Genomic DNA, 13,504 nt, shown 5'->3' on the forward strand with positions numbered 1-13,504 from the left:
GAAAAAGGACTTGCTTACCTGGAGGTCCAGAAGGCTCGTGGGAGAGCATTCACGTTTTAACTCAGCATAAGTACAGCCAATGGAAATAAAAATGGGACTGATACAGAGAAGACAACTTTCTAAATTTCTCTCAAGGGCAGCCAAGACTTTAGGCTGCGTTTGATCGTCCGGATTTCTAAACAGGATAGGACTGGATAGGATAGGATAAGAAATCCTGAGATTTCTTCATATCCTGTCCACTGTTTGGTGGACTACGGATTTGAAGTCGGATAGGATAATTTTTATTTTTATTTTTTGCTATTCACGGGTCCGGAGGAGTCAGTGAAGGAAAAAAAGTCGAGAAATTTTTTTGGTGAAAGCGCACAAGGTGTGGGGATGAAGATGACGGCAAGTGGAGTGTAGGGTTTCTGGAAAACTAGGCATTAGAAATCCTATCCGGGTCTATCCCACCCCCCGGAGATTTTTTTATCCGGGCTATATCCGGTCTATATCCGACCTTATCCTATCCTGGACCACCACCAAACACAGAATAGGATAAAACATATCCTATCCTGGCTTTTATCCGGTCGACTAAACGCAGCCTTAGTGAATAGTTACAATTTTCTGGGGACTAAGATACCCTTGTAGAGCATATGACCGCATCAATCCTGGGCTTCATCTGCATTAGCATAAGCACCTTTCACGTAATCATCAACTAAGTAGCACCGACACCGATACGTGACATGCGACACCATACAACACGACATGCTGACACGTCATTTCTCAAAAAATAGAGAATTCCGACACGTTGGGACACGTTGTATATTAAATGTATATTATTATATATACATGATAAATTATCATTTTTATGATTATTTCAATCAAATTAATTTGTTTCAAATCCACAAATAAATAAATAATAATAAAAAGTGTGTCGGACGAATGTCGGTGTCCGACACCGACACGGAGGCCCCCGGAGAGTCTACATGCTTCCTAGGTCATCAATAGGTTGTCCAAAATCAAAGACAGTATAGCACGGGTAGAACAAGCAACACAACCAGCCCCTAGCATCCGTCTAATGCTCGGAATTTTGACAGAAGTTTGACAGTGCTCGGAAGCCACTAACAAGAGCATCTATCCACTCTCTGTGCTGTAGCAAATTATTGTAAGACGTATAAACACGAGGGGGACTGTGTTTATGATTCTTTGATGTTTCGCCTTGTCAATCTTTAACAAAACAAAAGGCAATCAAACATTTTATACTAAAACAAAGATACAAGGTCTCCTCTTCCTACCACACTTGTCACATTTCACCACACTTCCTAAGATGGGGGAGACATTTGAGGATGGTTACTCTGCTTACCAACCTTATTTAGTGTGGACTCTCCACTTTTAACAGCACCGATGGTGGGTTTGCCATCGTGGAGGCACAGTGCGTCCAGGGATATGGAGCATCTGCTCAAATATAAGGACTCAGAGACTTCCAACTTATTCTCCAAATACCTCCTTGGAACAGCACATTGTTAACTTGCTTTTGGAGAATAGTATATCTCAGAGAGATCCTCTGAATCAGAGAAGCGCTAAAATGTTGAGAAATATTGATGGTCTTTTGGTCCGGGATCGGGTTTTAAAATTCTGGTAGCAAAGACTACATAATCCCATAAAGCGTTCAACTAAATCTAAGTTCTATAAGTTCATATATAATGGGGCAATTATTTTTTCCTAATGGTGAAGAAAGAGTATCATTAGCATTTACACAAGGAGAACAGGTAAGCCAAAGCTGCAAGAAATAATCTCTTTCTATCTCTCCTCCACCCAAATCCCTCGTCATTGCAGTCTTCACAGTAGCTCTTACCATAGCTTACTGGAACTAATTAACATTTTTTCCCTTTTAACTGATGGCAACAAAGAGATATGTCAGAGTATAAAGCATAAACACGGGTGACTTTTAATTTCAGTTCTTTCTTGCCGCCATGTTTCTATTGCAGATCATCATCAAGACTACTCAAATATATAAGCAAACTTTCAACTACATTCATACATCACAGGAATTTGGAATCCTGGCATAAGCTACATACACACACAAATAAGCACAACACTAGCTACCGCTTACATTCACTTCCTGCCACCACCCAAAGCTCCCCTTCCCCGGAATAACGCATCAATCCGAGCCTTGATTTCCTCAACCGACTTAAAAGGGTACTTCCTCATTTCAGCAACACTCTGTAACCTTCCCACAAAAGTTTCATAAGCAGGCACCAGCAATTTTGTCACTGAGATCCTCAAGTCCTCCCTTAGCTGCTCATCGAAGATGACACAAGATGATTGCACTCTACATGTATTCTCAAAGCACGCATTGAATAACTTGACTTTTTCCTGCAGAGACCTCGTGTCAGCATTAGGAGCTAGAGAGGCATTGTCTAGCTTCAACACACCCACAACCTTATTCCACGAGCTCCTGATGTAATTCGTCTGATATTGTCGCACCTTTGCAGTGTGCTTTCTGATCCAATCCTCCCCTAAGAGTAAACCCAAATCGTTGCCTTTCACCTTCTCTACAAGGTACCTTCCATTATTCATCATAAAAATAGAACAGAGGGCAGAGTCCCTGTAAATCTTCGATTTGGCCTCTAAATTACTCTCCAGAAGTTCCATGGTCCATGCCATCTGGACTGACAAGGAGGACGAAGAGGCTCGACTATCAAGATCCGGATATTCTTTAGGAGACGCGATATTCTCCTCGAAGATGTGTTCGAGGGTCTGCCGAGATCGGCAAGCGGCTCGAAGATAGTTCATTACATATCGAGTGATCGGATGCAGCCCACCACCGGGAACAGGAGCTTTCGCCGGATCTCGGCGGATCAAATTCTCCAATTCCATGAATATCCCTCTAATTGCCTCTCCTAGCCTCTTCCAAATAGCAACAGCTTCATTTCTAAGAACCAAACAGTACTGATCAGAGAACAAGGACTCCAATTCAGGCATCAAGTCTCTCATCGTCTCAAACACGTCAAGAACTTTAAACAGGCGCTCAGGCGCCCTCGACCCAATCGCGACTGCATCAGCAAAGTTCAGCAATTGAATGGCACAGCCACGGCATACCTCCATGAAGCACAGATCAGCAGCCGCAGACAAGCCAAAGAAGACGCGATCGCAGAGGCGGCGCTCGCTGGGGAACAGGATATAAAGAGCCACTTTCATGGCCTTCATCCACCGGTCTATCTCGTCTTCCAATTCCTGCCACGGCAATTTCTGGGTTTCCTCGATGCTCAATTTCTGCAAACCCAACCTCGACATGCTCTCCTCCAAGAATTCCCTCCTGCAGCTGCTGTAAACGTGCGAGCACTCCCTCCCGAACCCCGCGGCCACCATGCGCTTCGCGATCTCATGCAAATCATTGATCGTTCCCGACGGCAACGCGTCGATCACGATATCGAAGTCGTCCCCAAGCGGCTGCGCCACCGGGACCTGCCGCTCGTCCCCATCGCCTCCCTGCTCCTCGTCGTCCTCGTCGTCGTCTTCGGAGTCGAACGAGAGGTCTCCATTCGACTCGCCGCCGCGCCCGTAGGGCCGGCTCAGCTCGAAGGACTCGCCGCCGACCTCCATCAGGGACCTGAACTCGTCCTCGAGGCGGAACATGGCCTGCTGCACCAGGTCGTCGGCGCGGCCAAGGCAGGCCAGGACGGCCTTGTCGGGGGCGGGCGCGGAGGACCAGTCCCGGACGACGGCGATCAGCTCGTCGACGGCGTCGAGGAAGGCGGCGGCTTCGGCGGCGTCGGCCCAGATGGGGTTGTCGGAGGTGACGAAGTGCGAGATCTGGCGCTCCAGCGCGCTGAGGGCGCGGTCGAGGGCGGCGTAGGCGAGTGGGTGGTCGCCGGATTCGGCGGCGGCGGCGGCGGCGGCGGCCTTGGCCTTGGCCTTGGCCTTGGCGGAGGGGGAGAGCTTGTCGCGGGAGAAGCGGCCGTCGAAGTTGGAGAAGATCTGGAGGATGTCGTCGGCCATGGACTCGTCGCGGCCGAGCGTCTTGGCGATGTGGCGGGCGACGGCGAGCAGCTTCTCTTCGCCGTTCTCGGCCATCGGAGCGGCTTGACCTGCGAGATAGAGTAGAGAGAGAGAGAGAGAGAGAGAGGGGTAGAGAGAGAAAGGTAGAGAGAGAGAGAGAGAATGGAGAAGACCCAGTCTGCAGTCAGTGATGGAGGAACAGAGAAAACGCGGAAGGGCGAAAGAGAGAAGTAGAGAAGAAGAGAGAGAAAAGAGAGACGCTTTTGACTTTGACCTCATGCCCCGTTTTGCCCCTGCATTGACCCTCCATTTTCAAGCCGCCCGAGGACCGCGTTTTCGAAATCGAAAGTTCTTCGTCCCGTGTGAATTATACCGGGGTTAATACCACGAATATACTTCAAACAGATTTTTTGACCAGTAAAAATTCTCAATTGATACATTTATAACAAATTTTCTCCCGATTGATTTTTGTTAACTTTCACCGTCAAACTGCTAAGTTCAATGACACGTAACAGTTGACAGGTGTACTGAATTGGGGTTTTACCCTTCATTTATCACAGGTGTACCGATCTGTGATTTTTCGTGGTATTAATTTAATTTAACGGTAATTAACGGAGGGTAAATTTGTCTCAAATGTACTAATTTGGAGTTTTTTATGATAGGTATATTTGTGACAAATATATTATTTTGGAGTTTTTTGTGGTAAAAAAAATTAGTCTGAGGTAAATTTGTCCATTTTTCAGTTTTTCGTGGTATTAACCATAATTACTACTACATGCATCGCTTGGCGTTTGCTTGATTCCATTTTGGTTCCAAGCTTAGTCAGAACAAGATCTGTCAAACAGGTGGGTCGGATCGAGTTTGGGCTGGCTCAACAATAGTCCGATCCAAATTGACCCATTCAATCTGTTTTGACTTATTTCCATGCCATATAAATCTAGTGACCCACACCCGACCAAACTCATACCTAATACATAGCCGATCTATATTTGCCAAAATACTTTCACATTTAATCAAATCTAAGAAAATTCGTACCCAAACTGAGGTAAGAGCACGGAGTAAGCGAGTGCAAGATCGAGCGAGGGTAAGAGAGAGTGAACAAAGAATCATAGAGGTAAGTTTGGTCTAAATAAGTTATAAACATATTTAACACCCATATTATTTTGGATTTTACTATTCTAAATCCCTTTATGACCCATTTACAGAATATAATTAACTCATATAATAATTCATCCCATCAAATATGGGTTAACAAAGGTCTAGTCGGAATCATCTATAGAATCATATTTATCTCTCCCATGAGAACGACTGTCATTCTACCACGAGGAGAGAGTATGCAAAGCTCTAGCACTTGGTCGATAGCCACACAATCTCAATACGAATTAGCAAGTAGCTTACGCAGGCGCTTCATGGATGCGATTGTCGCGACTCGCTCGACCGTCGACTCCATCGCCCCGTATGGGTCGGGCTCTGTCCGTCCGATTTCTGTCGCGACCATCTCGCATTTCGGCTCAGGGGCATGGCCCGCTTCGGCCGGAACAAGAGAAAACCGTGCCTTTTTGCCTCGTTTCGTGTCTGTCGGGGGGTAGAAATAGGGAATGATGATGGTGGTCAACAAAGGCAGAGAGTCGTAAAATTGAAGTTGGAATTAGAGGAAAGGGAAGCGGAATTTATATTTGCTAGAAAGGAGAGAGGAATCAATAAAGCACCGGGCAATATTTTTTTATTATTTTTGGTCGGAAGAAATTCTTTCTGAGTATCACTCTAATCGATTTATCACACGTGAATGGTATTTATAACTTGTAATCCATCAATCAGAACACAAACCGGATGAAATTTTCTCCGATCAGAGATGGAGGGAAATGTGAATCCGTAAGAGGTAACGAGAGAAATGGGAAATTCTCAATACGAGTTGGATGGAGGTCTGACCCGTTTTGGGTTGGATTCGAATCGAGATTGAAGCCCGAGGCATCCGAAGCAGGCGAAGAGATTCGGAGTGCGCGAGGATACATTTCGGATGTCCTAAATCAAGCGGTGAAATTACTGTGGTGCGGACTACATTCACTCATACGTGTGGGGGCGTTCTCAAGGGCAGCTGAAGGGAGGTGCCAGGTACTTGTTGTCTTTTTGTAGATGATTTTTTAAAGAAAGTCTAGGTCTATTTACTCAAGCACAAAAGCGATATACTTGGTCTATTCCCAACGTGGAAGGCAATGATCTAAGAGTAGACATGGAGGAAAATCACGTGCCTGACAACTGATAGAGGGTTGGAGTTCTATTTAAAGGAGCTTGGCTAGTTTTGTGCAGTGAGATACATAGTAAAACTCGTCAGTATTGCACAATTGATGAATAGATTCATATGGGGATAACTTGCCCTTTACGAGAGTAAAGATCAAGCGTGAATTTATGAGTTGAAGTAGCGATTATCGTCTATTATTTAATGAATAGAGATCACCCATCACCTACAGATGAGTGTAGAACTCTTGAGAAAAACGTGATCAGGTAAGTCTCCTTATTACACTGGATTGAAGCATACGATTGCCTTGTTTATGCTCATGTAAGTGACAGCATGCTACGGCTGAGAGCAAGGAGGTGCATACTACTAGATCAGGCACTTGCGGTAAAGGGATACATTCTATCATTGCACAGATGAGGATTCATTTAAGGTTTATGATCAACAGAGATATTACATGCAACAAATCTGCTCCGTTTCAAAAGATAAGTCGAGTGATCAATTGTAGAAAAAAAGAATCTGTAGAGAGCTTCTTGGAGAGCCTAGAGAAGAGGAGAATGCTAGAGATGTGATGCAGATGGGAGATGAATGATCTGGCTACAAAGACTCATAGAGAGTCGACAACTGAGGTATTGCGAGTAACTCGGGGAAGTTACATCGGGAAGCGCTTTAACACTCGGCTGTTCAAATCAGTAGGTGTTCCCTTTATTGCATGCTACAAATAGTCTACACCTTCACGACCGTGAATTATCGATAAGACAAATGCGTTTGTTAAAAACCTACCTCGCATAGGCAGTTATTTCATTTTCGATATTCACTTTGTTTTCGATTCCTTTTGAATTTACATACGAAACAAAAATTAATGTCCTTTTGATTCATGTTGTCGTCTGATGCAATTCGACCACCTGCATATAGAATCTACTAATCCTTTATTTCCATTGCTCCATGCACACATGGTTAAAACTTAATAATTCCCAAAATATCCACGATCCTATTAATAATTTAATTTGTTTCTTCGGGCGAATCTAGACGTTCAATGAGTCTGCAATTCCTCTGTGGTAAAGCAATTTTAATGACTCCATAGGCAATAGCATAGTACAGACTGATGAAATGGACGGAGTTTACATCTTGTATAAACCCGCAAAAACAAACTATCGGGGGTGATTTTGGCACGGGACGAGGTGTTTACAAGGACATACAGTTCGTAATCAATGGAATAACAAGTGGATTTGCGGTTGACATACCCAGGCCGGTCCAGCTCCCTGCAGATCCATATCGTCAAAGTCTCCGGCTTGCGATTCCCATTGTTGAATTGCTGGTGCTCCGGCATACACATTACAGGAAGCTAGCTAGTTTCCAACTTTAGTTGTCATCCCATTAAATAAAAATAAACAAAAGAACAAACGGCGGTACGAAGGAGAAGGTATTTCATGCAATGGGTACACCACATAACAGTAAAACATGACGTAACAAGCCAATGAAAAATGAGTGATTCCGAAATTTAAGAGCAAGATAGAATGAGATGCTATATCACGCCGGTAATGCAATTGGTCGATGTCATCAGCTCAACCATATAAACGGACACGGAAAATTCTCTCTTGTACGAAAGACCATTCTAGATAAACCATTGGAAAGATATGTTCACACTGAATAAGGCTAACCAAGAAAACTTTAACGAGAATGATTAAACTGCTGCAACATATAAGTACTTCTACGTATGCATGAGAGCAGGACCCGCGAATTATCTGAATACTTCAATCTAGTGTGCATGGCATCTAAACAACATCGGATTTGCAAAATCTTCGTTTGAGTAGTCAGATTACCCAAAAGTTCCGACTGAAAACTCAGATGCTCAGTCTTCCTTGTCTCCTGGCCTGTATTCTTTTCCTTCATTCTCCGAGGAAGAGCTGCTTGCATGATCTGCCTCTTCTCGCGTACCAACTCGCAAAGGCTCTTCTTTGTTGATGCTTCGGATGAGCATAAATACACAAACAAGGAATACAATTATGTACACAGTTCTGACCCCGATAAGTGAATTGATGTAGCCCATAAACGATGGGCCGTTAATTCTTTTCACTTCTGTTCTTCCTTCCCTAAATCCTTCAATAAATCGTGTGATTTGAGATGCCTGATCCTCCTCATTGATCACTTCAGAACCAACCACCTTTCAAAAGAAATAGAGTTGCGTGGATCAGTACAAGGCACTATTACTGTAACCCAAAACTTGGAAGGAGCAAGCTAATTAAATAGTGAAGCAATAAAGTCAAAATTTAATCATCACTAACTCCCTTCCTTTTCATTTCGTTGGGTGGAGAGGTTAGCAATAAGTCCAAGGGACCTGTAAGAAGTTGTCATTATTTGCTCAACAATGGAAATCATGAAAATGTACATGTAATACCAACAAAACCTATATAGGAAAACAGGCTAGCCCGCATAACCAGCATGAAGTGGATAAGAAATGGAATAAATTCTATGCATAAAACTGGACAGTGGATATGGAACGACTGCATCTCGCCTTAAAAAGAATTATTTTCTCAGACAAGTCCCCTTATTCTAGGCAAATACTCATGTTTATACACTGTGTTAAACTAAATAAGCCAAGGGTAGAGGCAAACCTATATATTTTTAATTTTTAGAGAGAATGACTTAAATTACTTTAAGGATTTTGAAGAAGAAAATATTCTGCAAAACTATAATTCTCTCTTAGGAATCTAAGGAAAGCAAAGGAAAATAACCAACCCAGCTACTTTTACCGGCTAGAAGCAATGCCAAACCAAAAAGTGTCTGGATTGGTCAGCAAATAAGGCAGAGAGAGAAAGAGAGAGAAAGAGAGAGAGAGAGAGCATCAGCACCAATCCCATTCTATTTTCCCTCTGCTGGCTACGTAGATTTCACAAAAGAAAGAAATGCAATATTTGCCCAATTACTTATTGTTGTCTCAACTGCATATCATCGAGTTTGAGTGAGTATGTATGCAGAGATGAAACACATAAGGGACTTTTGCAGCTTTTCTTCAGCCTAAGATATCAATCAACATCCACCTATCGTCTCTTGACTTTCATGTCATTAAGAGCGCATAATAGCCAACTCGGTAATATTCAATTAGAAAACTCCAAAACATTAGATGGTTAAATTGTTTAGTGTAGAACAATGGACAACAAACTATGTAAAGCAAGGAAGCCAAACACCTTCCAAAGTGTCAGTAAGACTATACAAAACCAAGAAAGCAAAGTTCAAAATAAACTCCAATCCAATCCTCACTTCAAAGAACTATCTCTGTCCCATCAAAAACAGATACCCCAATGAGATCTCTACCGTCATCTAACATTAAACCTTCAATATATATTCCAACAATTTGACACGTTCCACCTGAACACCATTGAGAAAGCTAAAACCCATTTCACTGTTCAAATATCAAACACAGAGGCTGCCTAGACTTGTCAATGTCTTATGCAGTAAAATACAGTTCCTACAGCTGCATCTTCATCAAGGTGAAGGAATTATGCAAAGTTCCGGATTTCATCTCAAATGTGTACTTGCAAAGGCATAATCGACTCTTCCTAACTTTTCGATAGTACAGTCCATTGCCAAATCAATAGCTTTGTCAAAAACAACTGAAGTCCAGTAGATGACGAACAAGGGGATGGAGAGAGATACTTGTGAAATTTAAGCCACGTAATTTACATTATCAAGTTAAAGCTCTACCAATCATGACTAAAATATTATATGCAGCTATTCTGGCAGATACACCCCTGACAAGTGCATTACAAATTCTGTGTACTTTGGCCAATTCAAGAAATAAGTGGAAACACTCTGCATTAGTGCTAGAATAATTTGAGCTGAAAAATGCAATGTTCTCAAGTCATTGTCCCCTGGCCACGATTTTTAGCATCTGTCAGATGCGAAACATCAAATCATGTTCCACCAGATCTTTAACTTTGAAAAGACAACAGATACACGAGTATTATAACTTCAGATATATATAATCAAGTTGCACCTTCAAATGTGTCACTACTTTGAAACTATATACTTACCATAAAGTACTCTTCATTACCATCCCAAACAAGCATTTTCGGGAGCTCAGACTTCTTGTTCACCCCAAATGACTCAGTAAAGTCTTCAAACTGTTTGAACCCAACATAAGCAAACACCAAGTCACGATTGGCACTTGCACCAGCCTTCAATAATTGGACCAATTTCTTTGATTTCTCTTCATTCTCATCTTCCATAATTGTCAACACAATTTTTCGATCGTCATCTTTCAGTAACTTCAGCGTATCATAATTTATTGGCAGGGGTGAAGGAATAAAATTCTGCTTGATGAAGTCCTCCAAAAACTTTTCTGTCAATCCAGAGCAAGAGAAACTTGATGTTAAGCAATATAGGAAATACAATTCCATGCAACTAAAGATGTAGATTTCACAGAAACACACATAATCTTTTCGTGTATTCAGAACCAGAGCACTTTAAGCAATAAGTAGAAAAAATATCCAGTACTGGAAGGAATCTAAGCAAAATGAAGGAGCACCAGAATATATAATGGAGAATGAGTAAGAAACGATATCAGAGATGGCTAGCAACACTCTTTTGAAGTTAAAATTGAAAACAGGCGAAACTAAGGTGTAAAGCACCATAACAAGAAGCAAGGTAGTTGACATACATTATGGACCTACTCAGGCAAAAGAAATCAGCCTAATCAGGATGGAAGGTCAACACCATATTTACCTTCAAAGGGACCATAGAAAATATTCTGTTCGTTGTAATTCGGATGAAGGGATACCAAAGCAGGTACCTTGTCAAAGTCATACGCCACCATTATTTCCTCGGAAAAATCCTTTGCCACAGAAAACCATGCCTTTTTCTTGTATTTCTTTCCAAAATCTGAAATCAGTGACTCATTCATGCCAAAACCGATGTATATAGGAAAATGGATGCCAGCAGATTGAACAAATTCACTGACAGCAGAGTCTGAATCCAGAATTGAGACATCAGGAGCAACGAACTTCTTCAGAAAACGAACAAGTAAATCTGCTTTTCTCGGCCCATTATATTCCATTGGAACGCCATGCATAAAAAGTTTGAGGGTAGGAAAACCACTGCATGCAAGCAAGTATGTCCATTATGGTCAAAAGATGCAGGACATTTTGATTAGATATAAAGTAGAGGAGGCATTAAGAAATAAAGAACACTGATTATTGAGATGGAAACATTATCACAGTGTACAGATTAACCAAGTTCCAGGCATCAACTACAGAATGATATGAGTTAGATTCTACTAAGTAGATTAGTAGATGTGCTATTTAAAATTCCATTGTGGCAAGGAGCCAGGAAGATAGTGCCATACTCTATGTCATGTTTGACAGCAAGACGTGAGTACTTGTCAGCATTTACTTTTGCGATCACTATAGGCTCTTTCAATCCAGCAAGAATTGGGGCAGCTGCATCTAACTGCAACAGAATAACTAAAGTCAATTTTCTGTCAGCTCGAAGTACCAATGGACCAGCATATTAAGACCTGCTGTACAACTGCGTTTATACAGGAATATATAATGTTGAAAATGTAACAGAAGCCATCACAATCTCATGAAGAGTTATCAGCCAAAGGATACATTCGCTCCCCTATAAGAGCCAAAATAATAAGCATCTATCAACCAGAGTTGACCAAGCAGATCAATCATTCCTTTTATATTTAAATCGGTCAAATGTAGGCAAATCCAAACAAGTACTACATTCAATGACATTAGACTTGTCAGTGATTCATCTCAAAGATGAAACTGAAGGTGTTGAACCTCAAAACATCAGTACCCTCAACTAGCAAAGACTCAATTTTTCTTCAAACAAAGTACATCTACAGCCACCAAGGCTATTCCAAACATGAATTCTCAGTTTATCTGACTAAATATTACTGTACAAACACAATGAACAAGAACAACCAAGCAAATAAATAGATGAAAAATGTCAAGTGAAAATATCACACTGCCTAGAGCCTCAGACAGCACAACTCCGCTTTATATTAGACAAGTACTAAGATTCTACATTATTACACATGATGGCCTTTTTCCCAGTAAAAGAAAGAACCCTCGAATCAATAATTTAACATGAAAAAGAGAAGGACCTCGGGGGCAAGGCGCTTGCAGTGGCCACACCAAGGAGCATAAAAGTCAACTAAAACGTAATCAAACTTCGATATTGCCGAGTCTAGATTCGAATCATCCAGCTCCAACACTGTCCCATCTGTGGCCGAGAAGTTCTCCAAAGCCGCCGACGACGCCGACGACAGCGATTGCCTAGACATTGCCAACAACAGCACCCCCACGACAAGAAACACTCTCATCTTCATAATCAGGCGATTTACACGCAAGCCCACCAAAATTCCAGACGACCCTTATGGAATCTCGATCTCCCCTTCTGTCGTTCTCCACGTTCCGGCCCTCCCGACGCGTCTCTGCTGCAATTTGAAACATCAAACGATTTGGGTCGCAGCTCAAATTCCGAAAGAATAAGCAAAACAACACTCGCACTTGCTGCTAAAAAACACTCTTGATGGCACGAGAATCGGATCCGACCGATGCAAATCAACCGGCAACACCCACAAAACCAAGCAACAGGTGTAAAGCTCCAATGGGTTGCTGAGAAATTGCAGGAAAACAAAAGGGAAAACTTCGCTAACTGGAACCGAGCGAGCGAGACTGACCTGCGTAGATCTGCCAGTGGAGCGATGTGTTGTGAGCAGTTCGTATGTTTTCTTGCCCTTATTGTGTTTGAACTCTTCACTTCTCGTCGGATTTCGAGGTCGTTGCTTACGGAAGACCGAGAAACTGAGTCGAGGAAGACGATGTTACTGTCGTAAAAGAAGGAGAAATTACATTTTCGCCCCAGGTTTTATGAGTTATTGTAATTCTCTTCACCCCCCCAACAAGCAGATCCGAGAGAGTTTTATTTTGTTCCCGTGCTTTTCAGTTTGTCACAATTTTGCCCGAAGGTAGTCGGAAGATTTTGCAATTTGAGTGCAAATCCTTTGATACGAGTTTCTGATGTTCCCCCGACAGTAATAGTAGGGATAATAACACAGATGATTATTGAACTTTGGCCCAATATGCAATGCGGTCTCTGAACTTTAGCTCAATGTACAACGTCATTCCTAAATTTTTAATTTGTTCAATATGTTTCCTGAATTTTTAGTAAATATTCAAACTATTCCCCGGACTATATGAAAATATCCAATTTTATCCTTACATTAATTTAAGTTCAAAGATAATATTAAATATTTTCGTATAGTCTAATGACTAG

General features: G+C 42.1%; 2 protein-coding genes across 3 annotated transcripts; both read right to left on the minus strand.

Annotated features, from left to right (window-relative positions):
* Positions 1 to 1,904: 1,904 nt before the first annotated feature.
* On the minus strand, positions 1,905 to 4,193 carry LOC115689914 (exocyst complex component EXO70B1). The gene has a single exon (XM_030616102.2). The coding sequence runs from the start codon at positions 4,054 to 4,056 to the stop codon at positions 2,095 to 2,097; it is 1,962 nt and encodes a 653-aa protein (XP_030471962.1). The 5' UTR covers positions 4,057 to 4,193; the 3' UTR covers positions 1,905 to 2,094.
* Positions 4,194 to 7,793: 3,600 nt separating this feature from the next.
* Positions 7,794 to 13,070, minus strand: LOC115689913 (protein disulfide-isomerase 5-2). Of its 2 annotated transcripts, none has more exons than XM_030616101.2 (6): positions 12,909 to 13,070; positions 12,330 to 12,662; positions 11,559 to 11,662; positions 10,940 to 11,310; positions 10,249 to 10,556; positions 7,794 to 8,378 (listed from the first exon to the last, which is right to left on the minus strand). In XM_030616101.2, the coding sequence occupies exons 2-6, from the start codon at positions 12,552 to 12,554 to the stop codon at positions 8,067 to 8,069; spliced, it is 1,320 nt and encodes a 439-aa protein (XP_030471961.1). In that variant the 5' UTR covers positions 12,555 to 12,662; positions 12,909 to 13,070; the 3' UTR covers positions 7,794 to 8,066. The 2 variants fall into 2 exon arrangements, with proteins under 2 accessions (XP_030471961.1, XP_056166798.1); XM_056310823.1 differs by having other exon boundaries at positions 12,330 to 12,659; positions 12,909 to 13,059.
* Positions 13,071 to 13,504: the final 434 nt, after the last annotated feature.

The sequence above is a fragment of the Syzygium oleosum genome, unplaced genomic scaffold (assembly GCF_021117445.2).
Source record: "Syzygium oleosum isolate NSW1041296 unplaced genomic scaffold, Sole_v2.1 Sole_v2.04, whole genome shotgun sequence".
In the NCBI taxonomy this organism is placed as follows: domain Eukaryota; kingdom Viridiplantae; phylum Streptophyta; class Magnoliopsida; order Myrtales; family Myrtaceae; genus Syzygium; species Syzygium oleosum.